Raw genomic sequence first — 25412 nt, 5'->3', positions numbered from 1 at the left:
AGACATACAAGATTGTATTCTTCAGGATGAGACCACCACTATACCGGGCAGACCAGAACCATCTGAGAACACAGGGACACCACGAGACAGTGAGCCCGCACCCCCACCTAGTGCAGATATGCCAAACACCGTCAGAACTGGGCAGACAGCCGAGGAATCAAACACATCACAACTAAGTGATACCCAGGAGGTAGGGTGGATTTCACACAAGTTGCACTGGTGTTAAAATGTTACTGGCATAACATTTAATTGTAAAACAGTGTTTTAGTCTCTGTTAGAGATACCAGGCATGATTGAATGTATTGTGTAACTTGCTGGTGGAGCCATGATAACTCAATCTACTCTTAAGTTTTCCGACAATTAAAAATAATTACTTCTCGTGTCTGAAAGTTTAGATACGAAAAATATATTTAAAAAATACAGGTGCCTGAAAATTTAGAGACATGTGTGTTATGTTTGTTTGTCAACTATTAAATTGAAATAAAAACTATAAAACAATGTGCAATAATTTTATTGTGCTGTAATCTTCTTTCTGTGCTTTGAAATAAATACAATACAACTTAACATATTCGAAATCACTTATCTGAAATTATACATAAAAATAAAAACATTAAACTTATTGCTTTATTAATTCGATATAATTTCAAAAGATGTTGAAAGAAACCATTGTTTATTACTGACCCAAAAACAAAAATGTAATGGTTGATTGCCCTCTGGCATTCATCTGCCAGTTTTAAAATTGACTGTCTGATAATTAAGACTTTATTCCCCAAATATAGAGGCATTAAAATTAATTATTTTGGCTAAAAAAGGGGTGTCCGAAAACTCAGAGTAATTACGGTAAACACATCCTGACTTGAATCCCTAAATAACCTGGTAGTGATAGTATAAATCAGCAGAAATAAACTTGCATACTATTGGCTGTACCTGTTCATATTTGTGTATTCCTTTGTTTAATATGTATAAATACAACATGGTTTTGTCTTTGTGTTTGAATAATGTTTCCAGTTTGCAGATACTTTATTCCAATGACTCCATTTAGATATTTAAGGATGAATTATTTGAAAAAAATGGAGGACTGTCTAAGAATTAAGCAAAAATAATAAATGTTCATTTTTTGTTTCAAACTTCAGACAAAAGAAACTACTGCTGACAATCCACATATTCGACTGGAACACGTGAAGTCTGAGGACCAAATTGATGAACTGAGTAACAGATGTCTAAAACGCCTTCTTGTGAACAACTTTGTTGATTTCAAAGGATGTAGAGAAAGACAAGAACTGGTTGTTAGAGTAAAACAGCTGTGGAAATCCAATGAAATCAACAAACAAAGAGGTACAAAATATGGGCAAAATCGTTATATAGTCTGCACCTTAGAACCTTAGAACCAATTTTCTGACATGTTCATTCACTGTCGAGAATGTCTATGAAGTTTTTGTTTGCTACTTATTAGCAGATTGTAACCAACTATGATAGGAATGTTCCTTAACTTAAAGTGTTATACACCGTATAAAAATTACCGTTTAACTAAAGTCCCCTGCCCATTTGAATGGCCCGGACTATGAGGTTTGCTCATCATCTGTCATGTCAGTCTGCCTGCCTATCCGCATAACTAAAATCTGCAATTAATTTAAAAAAATACTGACAATGCCTGGATTTACGTGGTAGCTGAAAATTGGATACCATCTATTGAAATGTTCCAATAACATAAAGAAAGCAATTTAATTGCAGACAGAGTCCTGCAGCTATGTTCAATGTAAAATTTTGAAAATGGCACATATTCATGGTCTTTGTGATATCGGATGTAAAGTTTTTTTTAGTTCTATAATCTCAGTTCATGTTTATATGTCCTAAGAAACATCTACATAACCATGAACTTTTAAACCATTTTTCAGCAGAGGCACAAGGCGGTGGTGGTAGCGGTGGTGACGAGTCAGATATTTGCAAGATCTGCATGGATGCAGCTATAGACTGTGTGCTCTTGGAGTGCGGACATATGGTCTCGTGCACCAAGTGTGGAAAGCAGCTCTCGGAGTGCCCGGTGTGCAGACAGTTTGTTGTGCGTGCTGTACATATCTTCAAGGCTTAAGAACAGGACCAATTCATTGTTTAAGAAATGTAAAAGAAAGTATTTAGATATTGTTCGGAATTTTTTATTTATTTTTGATAATAATTTAAAATTCTTTTCTGGACTTTTTAAGGACACTCAACTTTGTTTTATACAAGAAAACATTCTGCTCCATACAGCTTTAAAAAAAACATTAATGTTTAATTTTGATTTCATATGCAAAAGCTTCAACATTATCATGTTGTTTTAAATTGAATTTGTTTGTGATTGTTACTTTTTCATACTGTTGTTGATGTTAAATTGTATATTCAGTGTAAACATAATATTTTATGTTATGTATTAGTAATTATTGTCTGGTAAGTGAAAATAATTGACAGTGTCATGCCTATAATTTAAAATAATTCATAAGTAAAACCATAATAAATTTTCTGAACCAAAATTATTCCCCAATATCCTTCTATACTCAGGTTGTTTATGTTCTAGCTTTATATAGTTTACCAGAGCACTGTATATATATATATATATATATATAGCTGTATATATGTAGCTGATATTTAATACCAAAAATTGGAGTATTTCACTTGCAAATGTAGACAAAGCCAAATTTTGTATTCATAATTGAAGAGTAGTCAGTCCTGCACTTGTTGTTATGCATATTTTATAATGCATAGATTTTGTCATACTGGTGGAAATAACATTTTAAACAGTACCATTAAATGCTGTATTTCACTGATATCACTGTATTTAAAGATATTAATGTAAATTTAATTAACTAATCATTGGCGTCCCTAGTGAATGCTTGGTTTCTGATGAACTTTCATAGAGTGTGATGCTGTAACTGCGATAATTTTTAGCTCTACTGGCTAAAGGCCTGAAGAGCTTATGTCATGGCGTGGTTTCCGTCGCCCGTGCGTGCGTGCGTTAGACTTTTTCTTGTTTACGCGATTAAGTCCACAGTTTTCATCTGATTCTTTTCAAACTTGTTCAGTGTCTTTATATTAATGAGGACTCGAACCCTATTGAAAATGGGAAACATCAGAGTCAAAAGTTCAGAATTATCTCTCTTTGAATTTGAGAAAATTGTGAAATAAGGCTTGTTTACGCAATAAAGTCCACAGTTTTCATCCAATCATTTCCCAACTTGCAGTGTCTTTATCTGAATGATGAGTCAAACCCTATTGAAAATGAGCAATATCGGAGTTATAAGTCCAGAATTATCTCCCCTTAAATTTGAGAAAAAAATGAAAATTCAGTTTTTTTATTTGATAAAGTCCATAATTTTCATCAAATTCTTGGCAAACTTGCACAGTGTCTTTGTATCAATGAGGACTTAAATCCTTTTGTAAAAAGAGCAATATCCAAGCAATAAGTCCAGAATGACTTCCCCTTGAATATGAGAAAATTTTGAAAGCCCGCTTGTTTACGCAATTAATTCCACAGTTTTCATCCAATTATTTAAGCACACAGTTTCCATCTTATTCTTTCCAAACTTGCACATTTTTTATAGCAATAGAGCGATTCAGGCCCTCATGGGCCTCTTGTTCTATTTAGAAACAAGTGGGTGCCAAAATGTTAATGACTATAGTCCTTGGGACAATCACTAGTAATACCCCAACAAACGAAGTTTAGTGGGGTATATAGGAGTGAACTTGTCTGTCTGTCTGTCTGTATTAAGTGTCCGCTCTCTAATTCAAGTTGATCCGATCTTAACCAAACTTGGTCAGATGTTGTATCACGATAGATGATGTGTATGTCAAGTTCAAATGTGGGTCATTCAGGGTCAAAAACTAGGTCATGAGGTCACTTAGTGTGTTTTAAACATTGAGCATGATGTCCACTCTCTTATTCAAGTAGTTTTCATCCGAGCTTCACCAAACTTGGTCAGAAGTTGTATCTAGATGATTTCTGGGCCAAGTTTAAACTTTGGGCATGGCAGGTCAAAAACTAGGTCATTTGGTCATTGTGTTTTAAACATTGAGCATACTGTCTGGTCATTTATTCAAGTAGCTTTCATTCGATCTTCACCAAACTTGGTCAGAAGTTGTATCTAGATGATGTCTAGGTCAAGAATGAATATGGGTCATGCCAGGTCAAAAACTAGGTCAATGGGTCACTTAGTGTGTTTTAAACATTCAGCATGTTGTCTGCTCTCTAATTCAAGTAGTTTTCATCCAATATCTTGAGTTGTATCTAGATGATCTTAAGGCCAAGTTCGAACATTGGCCATGCCAGATCAAAAACTGGGTCACATGGTTACTTAGTACGTTTTACACATTCAGCATGGTGTTCGTTCTCTAATTCAAGTAGTTTTCATCTGATCTTTACCACGCTTTGTCAGAAGTTGTATCTAGATGATGTGAAGTTCAAGTTCGAACATGGGCCATGCCGGTTCAAAAACTAGGTCACAGGGTCACTTAGTGTGTTTTAAACATTGAGCATGGTGTCCGCTGTTTTTTGTCAAGACAACATGCAAAATAATCTGGGTCAATGCAGCATGTGGGGGTATTCGTCGCGTCTGCGACAAAGCTCTAGTTTAGAAATGGTATAGGCTGAATGATTGCCTTATATGTCGTTATGCCAATGTTATCATTTTTTATAAATGTGTATGTATTCATTTATGATTTATATATGTAAATGCAAGCTTTTTCATAGAATTAGGCTCATGGGCTATACCAACAGTTTGATGGAAAACATCATGCATGAGTCACCCTGCGATGTTTGATTTTTAATGGCATAATATTATATAAAAAAAGAATTAATTATTTTGTGAAGGCCGTAAACTGCATATTTGGTTTCTCTGTAATGCCCAATGTTATATTTTATTTTAAAAAATAGACATATCATCAGTTATCAAAAATACACAATGCAAGTAACACAAGTGACAAGTTTTATAGCTGCACTTTTAATTTTTTAAAATTCTGTATTGCTGCATTTAATGTTTGTGTGTCATTCATAAACAGAAACCGCTGTCTGTGAAGCAATAAGTATAAATTAATCTGTATACACCTAGCCCTTCTGTTCAAGAACTACCTGGCCGACTTTGCAGTCGCAGAAGCAAGTTTTGAAATTTATGCACAACAAAAGTATTATTGCCCAATTGGAATATGACAGGGCAACTGTTTATAGTGTGATAAGAGTTTGTAAAGCATTGGGCTGGTTTTATACATTGTGGTTCAGACTGAGAATCAATATATTGTAACTTATACGTTTTGTTTTGCAGCATAATTATTTAACCATCACATTCATATTTATTATTCATTAATTTTTATAACCATTTTGGCATGCCTATGCCAAACCAAACGACCAGGAATATTGTTTGTATCTACATGTATGTTTGTTATGTAACAAAATACAATCATATTGCTGTGAGTGATTTTTAACTGTATTTTTAAGTTGGAATTCACCATAGACTATGGTGGTTTTTGATTAGCTCATCATTTGCTGTCTTTCAAAGTAAATTTTGAGACTTTGATTTGGCGACCAACTTTTTACTTTCATTCTATAATTCTTTAATGGTCAAGATTTGGAATACTGTCCATTTATTTGCAGCATGTTCATAATAAGTTGAGACAAGACCAGTTAACCAATTTATATACTTAAATGTTTACATGAAAAACGTATAACATTTTTCTGTGCACATTTATTACCGCCACAATTGTCTATTTTGTTTAGCCAAATTAATTTTTAGCTCGGCTGTTTTCGGAGAAAACCCGAGGTATTGTCATAGCCAGCTTGTCGTCCGCTGTCAGCTGTCCGCCGTAGGCATCGTGCTAAAACCTTAATATTGGTTCTAAAGTCAAAGTGCTTCCACCTACAACTTTAAAAACTTCATATGTAGATGCACCTATATGAGTTCTACACGCCACACCCATTTTTGGATCACTAGGTCAAATGTCAAGGTCACTGTGACCTCTAATATAAAACTTTAAAATAGGCTCTAAAGTCACAGTGCTTCCACCTACAACTTTGAAACTTCATATGTAGATGCACGTTGATGAGTTATACACGCCACACCCATTTTTGGGTCACTAGTTCAAAGGTCAAGGTCACTGTGACCTCTAAAAAAATATTCTGACAAGCTTTCGCAGCCGAGTGTGGCACCGGTTATGCGGTGCTCTTGTTTTCAAAATTCTCACGTTGGCTCTTCCTTATTGGGTTCAATGAAGGAAATATTGTAGCTATTTTTAAAGATAATGCTTTATTACTTGGCTAATTCCGTGAATATATGAACACTCAATCAACAGTTAGTCAGTAATCTATTCTTAGTCTTAGAAAAGACTAACAACTAATTCTGCATTATTTGAAAACCATGTGAACAGGCTATAAATGGAGCTTATACCATGAATTCATTCAGAATGATGTGATGTGATGTAAAATAGTACTTAGTCTGAGATTTGGTTGTTAATTGAAAGTTTCAATTAACAAGCACATCTGTTTCTACTACTTGTACTTTGATAACACTTTCCTAAAACTAGTGAATCATTGTTACCAGTTTATAGTTCAGTTTAAACTATTTATTTTGTATTAATTGCATTTAAAGTACTTACTTCTTATTTGAAATGCTCTTGAGGTCGTTTCCTGGGACTAGAAGCGGTACTTGGTTTCTATGGAGGAGATCCAAAAAACACTCCAACAGTGGTGATCCCACTTGTGACCTCCAGGTTCCTTTGCAAACAAAATATCCACTATGTTACGACAGCCCTTAATAACCAGTGAACAAGACTTTAATTGAGAAATCCTTATACATACACATTTTTTTACATATAATTTATGAATACGAAGTATGGGTAAGGATCAATTACTTGCTGAAATTCTCTTCTTATGTTTTATTTCTTGTGTTTTTTTGTTTTTCTCCAGGGTTAATGTGTCACTTCTTTATATGGAGTGACCATATCTGATAAAATATGCTTTCTGTTTTTTGCTGTGAAAGATTATTGTTTACACAAAGAAAGCCCCTTTGACAATCAGTATTGGCCTATATTGACCTTATAAAATGACTAATTGTTATTTATATTTTAGCTGTTTTACACTTTTATTTACAGTTGAATCTAGATATGGTTTTTGTTGCAGGGATTGAAACATATATGTGAAATCTTATTAACAATTAAAGTTTTAAAGAAAGCAGTGCTAACTATAAGCCTTTGTAAGTAACCTTACTATACAGCGCTTTTGGGCGTTTAAAATGTCTATTTATACAAGATATTGATTGAACATTGTTTAATTAAGTTATATTAAATTATGTTAATTTTAAGTAGCCTGAGGACAATTTGCTTTTGTCGCCTTTTGTTTGTCTTCCATTATCAAGATTTACCTTGGTTAGATCTACTCTGTAGATGCCACAATAATTGTCCAATTTTAATGAAACTTGGTCAGAAGATTTATCCCAATGATGTCTTGGCTGAGTTTGAAACTGGGTAACTTGAAATTAAATTATGGTCATATGCTCCAAAAAACGAGTTATCAGGCTTAATTGTTGCCTTTCTTGTGCAACATTTATGTTCTGTACGAAAATTGTCAAAATGTTTATCTTGACAATACAAAGGTCATGTTGGAATCTGGAAAAGGTCAGAATGTTTTGTCTTGGCAATATGAACGTCATGTTTGAATCTAGGTAAAGTGTGGCAAAAACCAGATCGTATGGCAAAAACCAGATCGTGTGGTCAAATCTTCAATGATTGGTGTCTTTGAACTTGGGTGAGCGCTTAAGGCCCATAATGGTATTCTTGTGAAAGACAGACTATTTACTTGATTATAATTGTTTAAATCTAGTTCTACCACTATTCTTTTTTCATTCATTGTTTATTAAAAATGTTATTTTAACAAAGAATTTAGTTTACACACCTATTATTATGACACTGACAATTAAACTCATGAATATTTATATTTATATATATGCAAATAAACTGATTGTTGTTCTTGTTTAAGTGTTACTCAATATTGTATTGAACAATAACACTAGTCGCCAATGAAAGGTGCTTCAATTCGGGGTCTTTAAAAACAATGTCACACATGTGCCTTTCAGTTTCAGTTAAATGAGGTCTATTTTTGACAGCATGAAAGCGTTTATTGCAAAGCACTATCACTGAAAAACATTTTCGGATATTGGCCCTTGTTATGAGAATTAAAACTACTTCATGCATAATCCAAAATTACAGTTCATAAATTGTGTTTAAAAAAGCATGTATAACTTAACCGAAAGCCTATAGTAGGATACATAAGTATATTGTTCACGTTCTTGTTTGCGCATTGCACTTTTTAGTTTTGTATATATATTTCTTTCTTAATATTCTCACCAATGACTATATAATCCGTATTGCAAAAACTCCTGTCCCATTAAATCCAGCAATGGCATTTTATTTAAATAATTACGGTTGATTCGGTTGTGGTTTTGACAGTTTTTTTGACGTGTTAGATTTGTTTCACCCACATGTATTAGTTTTTCCTCCAAAATCAAGCCTAACCTGGAGTAGGCCTAATGAGTGCGTTCACATAGGTTGAATTTACACGTGTAATCGAGTAACACGAGCATCACAACTGAGTCCCGTTAAACTTGAATGACGTCACCTGGGAACTCGAGTTCAACCCGGTTTTTGTTTTGCCAGACTAATTTTGCAATGGTTTATCCTTTTGTTCATTTCCTCATGTTTGTATCTTTATGTGCTGGACAAGCGCAGTGACGAGCTGCTGTCAAACTCAAGTTTATGGCGAAAAGTAAGTCGTAATAGAAGGGAAATAACCAGAAAACCCCACATTAGTGTGGTAACCTGTAGAGGATACCTGTTGGGTGGTTTTCGGGCACATATGTAAGGACATCGTCACGTTTTAGCCCTCCGTCAGGCGAACTTCGTATAGACCAGCTTTGTTTGGTATTTAAAATAATATGATGTGGTGACTGATAAGAGTGTATTTAGTATGGTTTACTGTTAAGATATCTAACACATTTGTATGCCTCCTTCTTCGAAGAAGAGGGGGTATATTGTTTTTTTGGCCTGTATGCCATTGTGTGTGTCTGTCCAAAACTTTAATCTTGGTCATTACTTTTGCAATGTTGAAGATAGCAACTTGATATTTGGCATGCATGTGTATCTCATGGACCTGCACATTTTGAGTAGTGAAAGGTCAAGGTCATCCCTCAAGGTCAAACGTCAAGTAAATGGGTCAAAATCGCCGAAAAGGGGGGCAAAGTTTTTCTCAAACACATCACTTTTTCATTTAGTACTCATACAACATATGTTCTTGTCAGTGTCTAAGCGTTTTTTGAAACTATTCAGGGTTTCTGCATCCACAACATGCTTGGGTAAAGTGTTCCATACATTTATAACTATGTTGGAGATCTGGTTCAGTGTAAATGAAAGTGTACATCTTGGTTTTTCAAGTTTCAGGGAGTGTACTCTTCTGACAAATTTTGATGTAGTAAAAACATTTTCAACAGGTCAATCGTCAAGAATCTCAACAAGCTTAAATGTCTGAATCATATCCCCTCGTATTCTCCCCTGCTAGTATAGGTAACTTAAGTTCTTATAGTCAGGTCTGGTATGGCAGATCTCTTATGTTCGGAACAAGTTTTGTCGCCCTCTTTTGGACCCGCTCAATGCTCTCAATATCCTTACGGAGGTATGGGTGCCAAACTAAATTAGCAAATTCCAGGTCCTCGCCAATGCAGTGTAAAGTCTCAAGAAGGAGTAGTTATCAAGATATCCAAAAGACCCTTTTATAACTGCTAGTATACTGTTGGCTCGATTTATCTTCTTATTTATGTGTTGACTAAATTTAAGATATCTGGTGAAGGTTACTCCAAGGTCTGTGTCTTCTTTTACAGATTCTTAAGTCTCGTTGTTCATGGTATAATCAGGGTAGTTATGTCCGTAATGGATTCCTTAACATTTATCATCATTAAATGAAAGTTCCCATTAATCCGCCCATTTTGTTTGATTGTTTAAATCGTTTTGCAGTATGTCTTTTTCATCCGTTGTAGTAAAGAGTTTTGTGTCATCAGCGAATATCCATGTATGATTTTAAGCAATATAGGGATTATCATTTACATAGATTATAAATAGTATGGGCTCCAGGGCACTGGGGTACTCCAGTCTCGACTCGTTTCCATTGGGAAGAGTAACCTTTAATTGAAACATACTGTTGACGGCCCAATAAAAAGCTACTAAGCCAAGATTATAAGGTGCCCTTTATTCCATAGGATGATATCTTCGTCAGAAATCGTTGGTGAGCCACTTTGTAAAAGGCCTTGGTCAGGGCAAAATATATTGTATCCCAACTTTGATAACGTACAACATGTTCTGTCCATTTTTCAATAACGTTAAGTCGCTGAAGTGAGGTTGATCTTCCACTTCGAAAACCAAATTGTTGATCTGGCAGCAAGTCACTGTGATTGATGCTATCGAGCATCTTGCATACAATGGATGTAAGACTTACTGGACGGTAATTGCTTACATCAGATATGCTTCTTTTTTAAAACAAAGGGGTGATTCGAGCTTCTTTCCATGTAGACGGAACTATACCAGATGATACCGATTTGATAAAAATTAATGTAAATTGTTTTACAAAAACATCTGCCATACTCTTTAGCAGAACCGGATTCATATTGTCCGGCCCCATAGAGTTGCTTTCATCAAATTCAATTAACAATTTTAAAACGGCTTCTTCAGATACATTGACAACTGTAAGGTTGCTTAATACTTCCTAGTCTGTAACATTAGGTACTGTTTCTATGTTGTTGTTTTTTGTAAACACATTTAAGAAAAATGCATTTAACATTTCCGCTTTCTCAATGTCTGATTTGGTAAATTCACCACTGTCTGTTTTTAAGTCAAAAACCCCAACTAAAGATTTTGTTTTACTCTTGACATACCTCCAAAACTGTTTAGGTTCATTTTAAATTTTCTGGGATATTTTTCTTTCATAGTTTCTCTTTGTATTTTAAACACATTAATTTGTTCTATTTCTGTACAGTTTATACTCTTCAAAATCATCAAATCTTCTCGTTGCTAGGTATTTGTTCCAATCATGACGTTTTCTTTAAATAAGTAATAATGGCTCATTAGTCATCCATAAGGGTTTTGGCTTGTAGCCCTTTTTAGGCTTACTTTTAGGGACATTATTTTACACAGTGATCATATTTACTAGTGAATATAGCCCACATTTCTTCAACATTACATCCTTCAAATATATATAATTTCCCAATCCGAAGTAAATCCAATTAAGTCAAACTTTCTGTATAAATATCTTTCATTACCATTATACAGCGATATGCAGTAACAATTAAATAAAATATTTACAGTTTTTGTTATGCTTCAAACAAAGCTCTTACTAAACAAGGTTTAATACAAAAATCTGTCAAAAATGTATTTGTTATAACCATATAAGGATAATGAATGGCCGTAAAAATTAGTTCAAGACCAATCCCCACAAACGTTATGTTAACATTGCACAAATCTTATCAAGCAATCCTCGATTTTGTAGTCCAAAGACATTCCAACGGAGATGAAACCATTATTACACAAACCGTTAACGTTCGATCGATATTATTTCAATACTATTTCATTTCTTGTCCATTCTGTAAGAACACGATTGAATAAAATAGTGATGACATGCATATTTGATGGGGACCACTGTATCCTTATCAATACAGCAATGAACGAACTAAGTCTTAACTTAGGAAAAAGACCCACACGAAGATCTCGCGAAATTGTATGACTAAAGTGACAAGAATAAACTTATTTTGATTTATGTCAGTAAGATACGCAGTATTAATCAAAACAGTCATGAAATATACGTACCAGTTGTTATAGTGCAAGCGCGGGAAAACAATTCAATATGTGCCTTGTCTGTCATACGAGGTATTAGCATTTCATTTTCTGTCCTTCCCTGTACGGAAGAAATAGTAAAAAAGAAGTTTTATATATATTAAATGGTTACCAAATACTATAACGCCGATCATTCTCATGATTTTGGGTGTCATGTTCAGGGGCGTAGCTAGCATTTTCTTGAGCTGTAGGCCCGGGTATGATATATAAAAACTGGGGGAACGGGGGTCCTCCCCTGAAAATTTTTTAATCCTATAACGCCTGTGGTGAGATTTAAAGCATATCTAGACAAATAATTTAAGATAAGACTTTGGCCTGTTTTTCTTTGATATTTGACAGAGAACTAAATTTTACTGTATTATCTTTAAACCAGAAAACTAAATTTTAAAACAATATGGAACAAAGAAACATTTAAAAGTGTAACACTCCACTTATTCACCAGTCAAACCAAGGAATTCTTTCAGATAATAATACTGTCTGCATGTCTATAACAGCACGTTTTTTGTTCGGCATCAAGGGACCGAACCGACCCAGATTCAGTCAATGGATCGGGATACGGGGCAAGTGCTCCATTTTAATTTTTCGCGGTCATAAACATCATTCGAAATGTTTCTAAAAAAATCCACCGATAATCGATTACAACTTACTGTAGTCTTGGAAAAGAGACAAGTAGATCTACATGTAGATCTATGTTTACAAACGTGTTACAGCAAGTCACGTGAAAAGTAGCGAGCTAGAATCTATGCACATAGAAAGAAGTAGAGTTGATAATTGGAAGATATGTCCCTTGAACAAGTAACAAGACCAGAATCCATTGTCTGAGGATTATGTCAATATGAAATGCAGATTTCTAACACCTCACCCCCCTCAGGGTCAACAATTTAATGTGTTTTTAGAAGTTGAAGCTTTTTTTTCATGTTTCAAAAATAATTATAGGGCCGGGCCTGCTGTGCTTAATAGCAGCTACGTCCCTTATGTTTATTCCAGGGTGGTGCTACTGCTATGATTTTTAAATTACGTAGCACACAATTATGTTACTGTTAGTTTGTTTATGCAAATACCTAGAGATTCTCTAGATCTTTGGTTTAGGGATTAATAGTTGCTTCATAAAATGTTTTATATGCCGCTTATTTTTTTATAAATTGTAAAAATACTTTAAGAACATCATGAGAAAGAGTTTCGTTTTTTTCCTTTAAAGCGGCCTTTTCACAGATTTTGGCATGTATTGAAGCTTGTCATTAAATGCTTTATATTGAAAAATTTAAACATTGGACCGAAAAATATCCAGTAAAAAAACATGAATACAATTAAAAAAGGATAAAAAAGTAAACGTCAACAGGGCTCGAACCATTGACCACTGGAGTCCTGGAGTAAAGTCTCCCGCTTAGACCACTCGACCATCCGTGCTCATGCTATGAACGGATGTATTTTTTACCTATATAAGCAATCCTTGTAGTTTCCCAAAATATAACGACAACAACAGAACTTTCCAAATTATTCAATCATTTCGCGTTGCAACGCTTTATAATTGTCAGGTTTTAAAATCGTCAAAAGAGTAACTTTTTAATTTCATAGGAGCCCACTTCGATTTTTGCCAACGGTCCATCAAAGTTTATATCAATTACCTGGGTAAAATTGTTATGATTTTCCTGCGTAAAAACACTTTCTTCAAGTTTCCAATACATTGTATATGATTTTGATATAGTTTGTTTAACATACCTCCAAAAATGTTTAGGTTCACGTTTTGCATATAGAGCAATTCTCTTAAGTCAATTTTTACTATTTTTAACGCTGTCGTTTACACTGTTTAGTATCTTCTTATACAATAGAAAATAAGTTTCTCTTTTAATTTTCAAGTATTTAGCCCATGCATGTTCTTTCCTTTTTATTACTTTCAATACAAAAGGGGTCATCCAACCTGGTTTAGGTTTACATTCTGGTTCGGGTTAACATTTAGGAACATGAGAATTAAGACTTGTTAATACTGATCTGTGAAAGAATTCCACATACCATCAATATCCAAGTTTTCACGCTTCGTTTGCCAATCTATATTCTCCTATCCTATTCAGACAGGAAAGATGCCATGTCACATTTTGAATATTGAACTTTGTCAGTATTGCTCTGGGTGTACGGTATGCTGCGGCATAGTCAAATACAATAATAGAATGATCACTAACTCCTAAGGATGGCAAAATATTATGTTATCAAGTTATATTATCAACGTCAATTTCATTTTTGCTAATTATAAGGTCCGTTCGAAGTATTACAGGGTTGATTTTAACGGAATCTGATGTGCTTAAGCACATATTGGTGTAAAAAGTTATCTAGCAGGCACTCAATGAACTTGTATTCTTTATGGGTTTCGGAATTTATAGTACTGTACGAATGCTAATCTATATTTTTCATGTTGAAACCTCCAGTAATTAGAAGTCTATCACTAGTCTGTCTGTGATGCTTTATTTATCACCTTAATTTGGTATTCACACATTTATGGCGAGGTTTGGGACCGATTTATATATGCAATTCTAACGTTAACATTATTATCATATTTCCAGTAACACCAAGAATCATCATAGTAAAGCGAGTTTAAACGGTCGTTTGATGTCACATTTAGACTAAGACGTGCATAAATGTGCACGCCACGGCCCCTCTCACTACTTGCAAAAGAGTCATAGCCATCAATTTGGAACAAAACTGATGCACAGGATACATCAATGTCTAATTTAGGAAGGAGGCGTGTCACAAATATAATGTCTGGCTTTTCTTGACATATTATGTTATATTATTAGACATTCATCTAATTCATTGCGTAACTGGTCAGCATTAGTGTAAATACACTTGACACTAGATTCTACTATCCTCCTGCAACATTACTTCTATAGTCTCTGTTCCCAACTCAGCCCTGAATAAATTACTTTTAGGTCAGGCGTAATATATATCGTAACCAACATTGGACCATTTTCATTTTCTTTTTTCCCTATTAGAAGTTTGATGCCGTCTTCGTCTACGTGTTACTCCCGAGCAATAAATTCTGACTTTAACTGGGAGGCGCTGTCAAGAAAACTGTGTTAAAAATAAGATATTAGTGCAGGTTAAAAGATGAAAGTTCAAAGATAAAAGTGTGCAAGATTAAAAACATAGTTAGGTGGCTAGACTGTTACTGTCACCAGCCTATCTTTGAAGATATCTAGGCTGGGACTTGACCTGGTATGGGAGACTATTCCAATGCCTTAGGGTTCTGGGGAAGAAGGAGTTAATGTGGTACTGGGAACGGGAATGAAGGATTAGGAAGTTCAAGTTACGGGTAGGGGTGAGGTGGTCATGGTCAACATAAACTAGGTTATACATGTACTGAATTTTATAGAGTAAGATGAGAGAGGTTTGGAGTCTGCGGCTTTCTAGGGTGGGCCAACCAAGATCATTTAACATGTGGGTTACGCTACTTTGGAAGTTATAGTTATTACAAACATATCTAGCCGCAGCTCTTTATACACTTTCTATATTGTAAGTAAGGTTTTACTGCCAAGGGTGCCAAATTACAGAGCAGTATTCTAGTTGGGGTCTAACATATGTGAAATAGGCTGTAGTTTTTATTTTCTTATTTTGAGTTTTGATGTTTCTCTGTATGAATCTTAGAGTTTTTTTGCCTTGGAGGTTATCTTATTAATGTGATGGGTCAAGTTTAAGTCCTTTGAGATGGTAACTCCAATGTACTTAGCAGTTTCAGCAGATTTAAGGGTTTTATCATGAAAGGTGTATTTGTAGCTATTAGCTATACATAGCTAATGTTATACTGTTATTTATTGTAAACTGACTTGAAATAAAAGTTTGTATCTTGTATCTTGTAAAATCAGGCTGTTGAAAGTAACCATTGTATCTGTACAAGATAAGCATAAAGTCTTATCAGGCATACATCAATGACTTGCCAGAAACAGTCAAAAGTAAGACAATGTTATTTGCGGATGACACAATAGTCTACCTAACAATAAAGGGACAGACAGACGCAAACCAACTACAAGAAGACTTGCTGAGACTTGAAGGCTGGGAGCGGGACTGGGCTATGGAGTTCAACCCGGACAAGTGTGAGGTCCTAAGGATCACCCGTAAAAAGAACCCCACCATCTTCCAATACACTTTTCATGATAAAACCCTTAAATCCGCTGAAACTGCTAAGTACCTTGGAGTTACCATCTCAAAGGACTTAAACTTGACCCATCACATCAATAAGAGAACATCCAAGGCAAAAAACTCTCTTAGATTCATACAGAGAAACATCAAAACTCAAATTAAGAAAATAAAAACTACAGCCTATTTCACAAATGTTAGACCCCAACTAGAATACTGCTCTGTAATTTGGCACCCTTGGCAGTAAAACCTTACTTACAATATAGAAAGTGTATAAAGAGCTGCGGCTAGATATATTTGTAACAACTATAACTTCCAAAGTAGCGTAACTCACATGTTAAATGATCTTGGTTGGCCAACCCTAGAAAGCCGCAGACTCCAAACCTCTCTCATCTTACTCTATAAAATTCAGTACATGTATAACCTAGTTTATGTTGACCATGACCACCTCACCCCTATCCGTAACTTGAACTTCCTAATCCTTCATTCCCGTTCCCAGTACCACCTTAACTCCTTCTTCCCCAGAACCCTAAGGCATTGGAATAGTCTCCCATACCAGGTCAAGTCCCAGCCTAGATATCTTAAAAGATAGGCTGGTGACAGTAACAGTCTATAGCCACCTAACTATGTTTTTAATCCTGCACACTTTTATTATCTTTGAACTTTCATCTTTTAACCAGCACTAATATCTTATTTTTAACACAGTTTTCTTGACAGCGCCTCCCAGTTATAGTCAGAATTTATTGCTCGGGAGTAACACGTAGACGAAGACGGCGACACAGTTCTAATAGGGAAGAAAGAAAATGAAAATGGTCCAATGTTGGTTACGATATATATTACGCCTGACCTAAAAGTAATTTATTCAGGGCTGAGTTGGGAACAGAGACTATAGAAGTAATGTTGCAGGAGGATAGTAGAATCTAGTGTCAAGTGTATTTACACTAATGCTGACCAGTTACGCAATGAATTAGATGAATTAAATGACATAATATGTCAAGAAAAGCCAGACATTATATTTGTGACACGCCTCCTTCCTAAATTAGACATTGATGTATCCTGCGCATCAGTTTTGTTCCAAATTGATGGCTATGACTCTTTTGCAAGTAGTGAGAGGGGCCGTGGCGTGCACATTTATGCACGTCTTAGACTAAATGTGACATCAAACGACCGTTTAAACTCGCTTTACTATGATGATTCTTGGTGTTACTGGAAATATGATAATAATGTTAACGTTAGAATTGCATATATAAATCGGTCCCAAACCTCGCCATAAATGTGTGAATACCTAATTAAGGTGATAAATGAAGCATCACAGACTAGTGATATACTTCTAATTACTGGAGATTTCAACATGAAAACTATAGATTAGCATTCGTACAGTACTATAAATTCCGAAACCCATAAAGAATACAAGTTCATTGAGTGCCTGCTAGATAACTTTTTACACCAACATGTGCTTAAGCACATCAGATTCCGTTAAAATCAGCCCTGTAATACTCCGGACGGACCTTATAATTAGCAAAAATGAAATTGACGTTGATAATATAACTTGATAACATAATATTTTGCCATCCTTAGGAGTTAGTGATCATGCTATTATTGTATTTGACTATGCCGCAGCATACCGTACACCCAGAGCAATACTGACAAAGTTCAATACTCAAAATGTGACATGGCATCTTTCCTGTCTGAATAGGAGATTATAGATTGGCAAACGAAGCGTGAAAACTTGGATATTGATGGTATGTGGAATTCTTCCACAGATCAGTATAAACAAGTGTTAATTCTCATGTTCCTAAATGTTAACCCGAACCAGGATGTAAACCTAAACCAGGTTGGATGACCCCTTTTGTATTGAAATAAATAAATAGGAAACAACATGCATGGGCTAAATACTTGAAAATTAAAAGAGAAACATATTTTCTATTGTACAAGAAGATACTAAACAGTGTAAATGACAGCGTTAAAAATAGTAAAAATTGACTTAGAGAATTGCTCTATATGCAAAACGTGAACCTAAACATTTTTGGAGGTATGTTAAACAAACTATATCAAAATCATATATTGGAAACTTGAAGAAAGCTGATTGAACTTTTACTATTTCGGATTGTGACAAAGCAAATGAGTTAAATTACTTTTTTAACTGTTTTAAAGCAGGAAAATCATAACAATTTTACCCAGGTAATTGATATGAACTTTGATGGACCGTTGGCAAAAATCGAAGTGGGCTCCTATAAAATTAAGAAGTTACTCTTTTGACGATTTTAAAACCTGACAATTATAAAGCGTTGCAACGCGAAATGATTGAATAATTTGGAAAGTTCTGTTGTTGTCGTTATATTTTGGGAAACTACAGGGATTGCTTATATAGGTAAAAAATACATCCGTTCATAGCATGAGCACGGATGGTCGAGTGGTCTAAGCGGTAAACTTTACTCCAGGACTCCAGTGGTCAATGGTTCGAGCCCTGTTGACGGTTACTTTTTTTTTTACCTTTTTTAATTGTATTCATGTTTTTTTTACTGGATATTTTTCGGTCCAATGTTTAAATTTATCAATATAAAGCATTTAATGACAAGCTTCAATACATGCCAAAATCTGTGAAAAGGCCTCTTTAAAGGAAAAAAACGAAACTCTTGCTCATGATGTTCTTAAAGTATTTTTACAATTTATTAAAAAATAAGTGGCATATAAAACATTTAATGAAGCTACTATTAATCCCTAATCCAAAGATCTAGAGAATCTCTAGGTCTTTGCATAAAAAACTAACAGTAACATAATTGTGTGCTACGTAATTTATAGCAGTAGCACCACCCTGGAATAAACATACGGGGCGTAGCTGCTATTAGGCACAGCAGGCCCGGGCCTACAATCCTTTGAAACATGAAAAAAATGCTTCAACTTTTAAAAACACATTAAATTGTTGACGCTGAGGGGGTGAGGTGTTAGAAATCTGCATTTCATATTGACATAATCCTCAGACAATGGATTCTGGTCTTGTTACTTGTTCAAGGGACATATCTTCCAATTATCAACTCTACTTCTTTCTATGTGCATAGATTCTAGCTCGCTACTTTTCACGTGACTTGCTGTAACACGTTTGTAAACATAGATCTACATGTAGATCTACTTGTCTCTTTTCCAAGACTACAGTAAGTTGTAATCGATTATCGTTGGATTTTTTAGAAACATTTCAAATGATGTTTATGCCACGGAAAATTAAAATGGAGCACTTGTCCCCGTATCCCGATCCATTGACTGAATCTGGGTAGGTTCGGTCCCTTGATGCCGAACAAAAAAACGTGCTGTTATAGACATGCAGACCGTATTATTATCTGGAAGAATTCCTTGCTTTGACTAGTGAATACGTGGAGTGTTACACTTTTAAATGTTTCTTTGTTCCATATTGTTTTAAAATTTAGTTCTCTGGTTTAAAGATAATACAGTAAAATTAAGTTCTCTGTCAAATATCAAAGAAAAACAGGCCAAAGTCTTATCTTATTATTTGCTAGATATGCCTTAAATCTCACCACAGGCGTTATAGGATTTAAAATTTTACAGGGGGAGGACCCCGGCCGTTCCCCCCGTTTTTATATATCATACCCGGGCCTACAGCTAAAAAAATGCTAGCTACGCCCCTGAACATGACACCCGAAAGATTGTAGGGCATAAGCCCCCCAGGACAACCCCCCCCCCCCCAATGAAAAAATGAACATTTGGACAATACCCCCCCCCCCCCCCAGTAGAAATGACAGGTAGGATATAAGCCCCCCAGTGCTTATTTTGCATCTGGAAATTTGCCCCCCAGTGCTTATTTTAGAAGTGGACATTTGCCCCCCAGTGCTAATATCATATGTTGTTTCCATTAGACTAGTATGTCTCTATATTTGGATTCAGTATTGCTTCATATCTCATAAATATATAATCATAGAAACTTGGATCATTATAATTTGAAATAAAAAAGGTCATGAAACTCACTTTAATTGCCTTATCTTAGGTAAAACAAACATCTTAAAGAATTTTAATTGTTCTTTATTTAATCAATCAAAGGGATTATCAGCTTGTTAAAGGTGTGACATGTGGCTTTGATCATATACTTGTTGATGAAAATTAAAGGCTTCTTTAGTTAATCAATCAAAAGGATTATCAATAATAATTATCATAATTTAGTACAAATAATGATAATTAAAGTAAACACATATAACAACATTTAAAGGCAATTATTTTTGTAGTTGCATTGTTTGAGTGATAATTAACAAAAATTTAGTATATAAGGAACTATCACATTTCAAATGATACATTTCATCATGGAAATTATTAAGAGTAATAAAGGGTCTGTGAAATAACTGAAGGATGGGTACTCTTACACCAAAAAGAAGTCTCGTAAAGAATCAATACATTGGGAATGTTCCAAGCGCAGAAGCGCTTCATGTTAAGGAACCTTGACAACTGATCTTAATGTAAGTATAATAATAAAATACTATTTGTTATCATTGCTATCATAACTTTTAAAATAGCAATTTACAAAATTAATTCCAGACAGTATTGCATAACTTCACAAATTTAATTATTTGAAGTAAAGGTAAATGTAGTATTTGTAAGCTTTACATAATAAATTCCAAACAGTTATACAAAACTGTACAAAATTATTGTATATATAATAAATTAAATGTTTCATTGCTATTATCATTAGTTACAATATTAAATAATTGTTTTAATATTGTCAGGTTACTATGGTCACATCATCCACAACACACAGTCATGATGCTGACCACTTAGCCATAGAAGGTATGAAAGTCAGAGAAGAGATCAAATCCAGTGTCGCCAACAATCGTGGGAACCCAGGTCAACTTTTGAGTAGACAACAGTCTACGTGTGAAGAAGTGTTCGGCGCTGTGATGGATGCTTGTGACAGATATGAACTCACACCAAATCCAACTTAAGTCTCTTGTGACTTTGAAATATCAATCCACAGAGCTATAAACATTATGTTAGGTCCTCAGGTCAACATCCAGGGTTGTTTTTACCACCTCACGCAGTCAACATGGAGAAAACTTCAAAATGACGGTCTGTCGGTTCTGTACAAAGAAGATGAGTCTATCAAACACTTCTGTGGAATGATCGATGGATTGGCATTTTTGCCAACAGACTGTGTGCAGGAGGGAATGCGGTACCTGCGCTCAGTTGTGCCAGAAGAACTCAGTGAAATATTGGAATATTTTGACACTTATTATGTTAGTGGTCCTTACCAGTCAACCCGGGGGTCAAGAGGAGTGATCAAAGTTACCCGAACAAACAATCCCAGGTATCCAGTTGATATGTGGAATGTGAATGAAGCGACTCTGAATGACGGGTCACGTACCAACAATATTTGCGAGTCTTGGAACAATGGATTCGCCTATCTAGTAGGACAGAAGAACCCCAGTCTGTGGTATTGTATGAGTAGCATTCAAAAGGATCAGATCAATGTGTTGACAGAACTTGAACGGTTGAGACAGGGTGATCAAGTGAGGAAACGGGTGAGGAGGGAAGTGAAACAGTACCAATTGCAAAATAAAGATCATTTTGTAACACCGTATATTCTTATTTATCCCTTCCATTCTTTAAGCCTTTAAGTGGTGGTAATTGGAGAAATGGTTTATCATCTTAAAGGTTTTGAGTAATCAGGTGGTGATAATTGGACATGATTATCTGCTCAATCGAGTAATGTCATTGAAAATAAGGCACTGGGGGGCAAATGTCCACTTCTAAAATAAGCACTGGGGGGCAAATTTCCAGATGCAAAATAAGCACTGGGGGGCTTATATCCTACCTGTCATTTCTACTGGGGGGGGTATTGTCCAAATGTTCATTTTTTCATTGGGGGGGGGGGGGGGGGGGTTGTCCTGGAGGGCTTATGTCTGGATCCCTTAACAATCATGAGAATGATCGGCGTTATAGTATTTGGTAACCATTTAATATATTAAAACTTCTTTTTCACTATTTCTTCCGTATAGGGAAGGACAGAAAATGAAATGCTAATACCTCGTATGACAGACAAGGCACATATTGAATTGTTTTCCCGCGCTTGCACTATAACACACCAAACAAACAGGCGCTTATTAACTGGATTGCTAGTAGTGAAATCCGGATGGTTGAAAGGATTGGTTAAAGAAGGAAAAGTAAAAATCATTTAATGATAAAAATGAATTATTTTGACTATTTAAAGCAGCTGCACGATTTAGAATTATACAATGATTTAAAACAACTGGTACGTATATTTCATGACTGTTTTGATAAATACTCCGTATCTAACTGACATAAATGTCACTTTAGTCATACAATTTCGCGAGATTTTCGTAAGTGTGGGTCTTTTGCATAAGTTAAGACTTAGTTCGTTCATTGCTGTATTGATAAGGATACAGTGGTCCCCATCAAATATGCGAGTCATCACTATTTTATTCAATCGTGTTCTTACAGAATAGATTAGAAATGAAATAGTATTGAAATAATATCGATCGAACGTACAGTACTATAAATTCCGAAACCCATAAAGAATACAAGTTCATTGAGTGCCTGCTAGATAACTTTTTACACCAACATGTGCTTAAGCACATCAGATTCCGTTAAAATCAGCCCTGTAATACTTCGGACGGACCTTATAATTAGCAAAAATGAAATTGACGTTGATAATATAACTTGATAACATAATATTTTGCCATCCTTAGGAGTTAGTGATCATGCTATTATTGTATTTGACTATGCCGCAGCATACCATACACCCAGAGCAATACTGACAAAGTTCAATATTCAAAATGTGATATGGCATCTTTTCTGTCTGAATAGGAGATTATAGATTGGCAAACAAAGCGTGAAAACTTGGATATTGATGGTATGTGGAATTCTTTCACAGATCAATATAAACAAGTGTTAATTCTCATGTTCCTAAATGTTAACCCGAACCAGAATTTAAACCTAAACCAGGTTGGATGACCCCTTTTGTATTGAAAGAAATAAAAAGGAAACAACATGCATGGGCTATATACTTGAAAATTTAGAGAAACATATTTTCTATTGTATAAGAAGATACTAAACAGTGTAAACGACAGCGTTAAAAATAGTAAAAATTGACTTAAGAGAATTGCTCTAAAAGCAAAACGTGAACCTAAACATTTTTGGAGGTATGTTAAACAAACTATATCAAAATCATATATTGGAAACTTGAAGAAAGCTGATTGAACTTTTACTATTTCGGATTGTGACAAAGCAAATGAGTTAAATTACTGAGTTAAGACTTAGTTCGTTCATTGCTGTATTGATAAGGATACAGTGGTCCCCATCAAATATGCATGTCATCACAATTTTATTCAATCGTGTCAGGGCCCTCAATCTATCAAATCTGCCGCTGAATTTCGGTGGCAGTCCCCCACCTGAAAAGTATACTTTTTTCCCCTTTTGGGGGGAAAAATTCCCCCTAAAAAAAAAAAACATTTTTTTTTTTTTTTTTTTTTTATAGAAAGATGTGTCTCATGATTATTATATCTCAATTCTATTTCAATTTAATATTTTCAAACATACTAAATTATGAAAAATGCAATGAATATAGTGCAAACATGTACAGATAAAATAATGAGATAGTAAGTAAAAAAAATCCCCCAAAAAGGGAAACGCCGCGAAAATTCCCCCTCCTAAGGGCTGCGGACCTCTTCCCCCAAAGTAGTGTGAGGGCCCTGCGTGTTCTTACAGAATGGATTAGAAATGAAATAGTATTGCAATAATATCGATCGAACGTTAACGGTTTGTGTAATAATGGTATCATACTTCAACTCTTGTTATCCTGTACTGTCATGTCATTTTGTTTTTCAAACTGAAACTTTTTGCATGTTGTATTTCTAGGCAAGCATATTGATGACAATATGTGACAGTCAATCAGAAACAGAAGTGCCCAGTATTTCCCAGAAGTACCAATGTCTGGTATACCATGGCAACGCCCTCTTTCACTTGGGGGAGTACACTAAAGCAGAGGTAACCAGCATTTTTAACCAGGTTTTCCGAAGGAAAAAACTGGTTATTAGATTGGCGAATGCGGGCGGGCTGGCTGGCGGGCTGGCGGAACAAGCTTGTCCGGGCCATAACTATGTCGTTCATTGTCAGATTTTAAAATCATTTGGCACATTTGTTCACCATATTGGACGGTGTGTCGCGCGAAATAATTACGTCGATATCTCCAAGGTCAAGGTCACACTTTTGAGTTCAAAGGTCAAAAATGGCCATAAATGAGCTTGTCCTGGCCATAACTATGTCATTCATTGTGAGATTTAAAAATCATTTGGCACATTTGTTCACCATCATGGTACGGTGTGTCGCACGAAAGAATCACGTCAATATCTCCAATGTCAAGGTCGCCACGACTAAAAATATATTTATTTTTTTTTAAACAAACTTACAAAGGGGGTTAATTTTGTTTGTTCATTTCAAAAGTTCAGTTTGAGTTTTCTCCCTTTATCAGATTTTTTTTTCACAATGAAAACCTGGTTTTGTGACAATTTTGTCCCTTGTTAACCATTTTGGTAATGGGGAATGGTTCTTTACATAGCGCAAAATCATGTGGTTTAACTTTAATTCGGAAATTAGTGTTGTCCCTTTTTTCACAAAAAATGCTTCAAAATTTAGATTAAAAGTTTTTTCAATATGGTATGCACAGAGATTCAGTTATAAGGCTTGATGGGAGAAAGAAATATGAATCCAGTGGCCTGTTGGGCCATTGCTTTGATTTGCTGGTAGCCCATGAAGAAGTTTTCAGAGCCCATTGATTTATTGAACACTGAGATGATCTGAAATGATTTTGGGCTGTGTTTTTTTTTTTTCAGAATTATGGCCTAGTTGCGATAATCCAACTTCCAGCTATTGACCCTCTGGGACGCTCTGAGCTGTTCCAGCGAATGTTTTCCTTCTTTATAAACTACCAGAAAACGGCACTTTGCCATTTGGAAACATACTACAAATTTCCCAATTCCCCCCCCCCCCCCCCCCCATTTTTAAAAAATAAACTAGAAATGGCGTGGCAGAGGCCAACGCGTATCCCCACGCCGCATGTTTGACCCAGGGGAACCCCATGGTTGGTAATGGGTCCATGCATAGTTGAGATTGACCGTATTGTCATAAGAGTTCAGTATCAATTAGAAGTGAATCGGTGTAGAAATAAAGAAATTATAGTTAAAAACAATGTTGGGTGGGTGTGGCCTATTATGGGCGGGGCGCCCCAGGGTTGGTAAAGGGGCCATACATAGTTGAGATTGACCTTATTGTCTTAAGAGATGTTCAGTTTCAATTTGAAGTAAATCAGTGTAGAAATGAAGAAATTATAGTAAAAGGCAATTTTAGGTGGGTATGTGGGCATGGCCTATGTGGGCGGGGCG

General features: G+C 35.3%; 4 protein-coding genes across 11 annotated transcripts in view; 3 read left to right on the top strand and 1 right to left on the bottom strand.

Annotated features, from left to right (window-relative positions):
- Positions 1-25412, top strand: part of LOC127868348 (E3 ubiquitin-protein ligase RNF34-like) — a 179967-nt gene that overhangs the window by 7805 nt on the left and 146750 nt on the right. Inside the window, exons 4-6 of one of the 2 annotated variants that reach the window (XM_052410034.1) lie at positions 26-190; positions 1134-1335; positions 1896-7987. The exons of the other annotated variant lie outside the window; for it this stretch is intronic. Coding sequence (XP_052265994.1) covers positions 26-190; positions 1134-1335; positions 1896-2089 — 561 coding nt within the window. The 3' untranslated portion in view covers positions 2090-7987. Of the gene's footprint in view, positions 1-25; positions 191-1133; positions 1336-1895; positions 7988-25412 lie in introns of those variants that run through there. 2 annotated transcript variants of the gene reach the window in all.
- Positions 1-25412, top strand: part of LOC127868355 (vacuolar protein sorting-associated protein 29) — a 198177-nt gene that overhangs the window by 60035 nt on the left and 112730 nt on the right. The window lies entirely within an intron of this gene.
- LOC127868350 (ketohexokinase-like) overlaps positions 1-25412 on the bottom strand; it is a 192927-nt gene that overhangs the window by 64509 nt on the left and 103006 nt on the right. The gene's annotated exons all lie outside the window — the stretch shown is intronic.
- The window catches only part of LOC127868344 (anaphase-promoting complex subunit 7-like), a 209300-nt gene continuing 206026 nt past the window's right edge, over positions 22139-25412 (top strand). For 2 of the 3 annotated variants that reach the window (XM_052410029.1, XM_052410026.1), the window contains exons 1-2: positions 22139-22264; positions 23890-24018. In XM_052410029.1, coding sequence (XP_052265989.1) covers positions 22190-22264; positions 23890-24018 — 204 coding nt within the window. In that variant the 5' untranslated portion in view covers positions 22139-22189. The remainder of the gene's footprint in view (positions 22265-23889; positions 24019-25412) is intronic. The other variant, XM_052410027.1, reaches the window with a different exon arrangement.

Source organism: Dreissena polymorpha, chromosome 2 (genome assembly GCF_020536995.1).
Source record: "Dreissena polymorpha isolate Duluth1 chromosome 2, UMN_Dpol_1.0, whole genome shotgun sequence".
Classification (NCBI taxonomy): Eukaryota; Metazoa; Mollusca; class Bivalvia; order Myida; family Dreissenidae; genus Dreissena; species Dreissena polymorpha.
The sequence above is the reverse complement of the archived record's forward strand: the minus strand, read 5'-3'. Positions and strand labels throughout refer to the sequence as shown.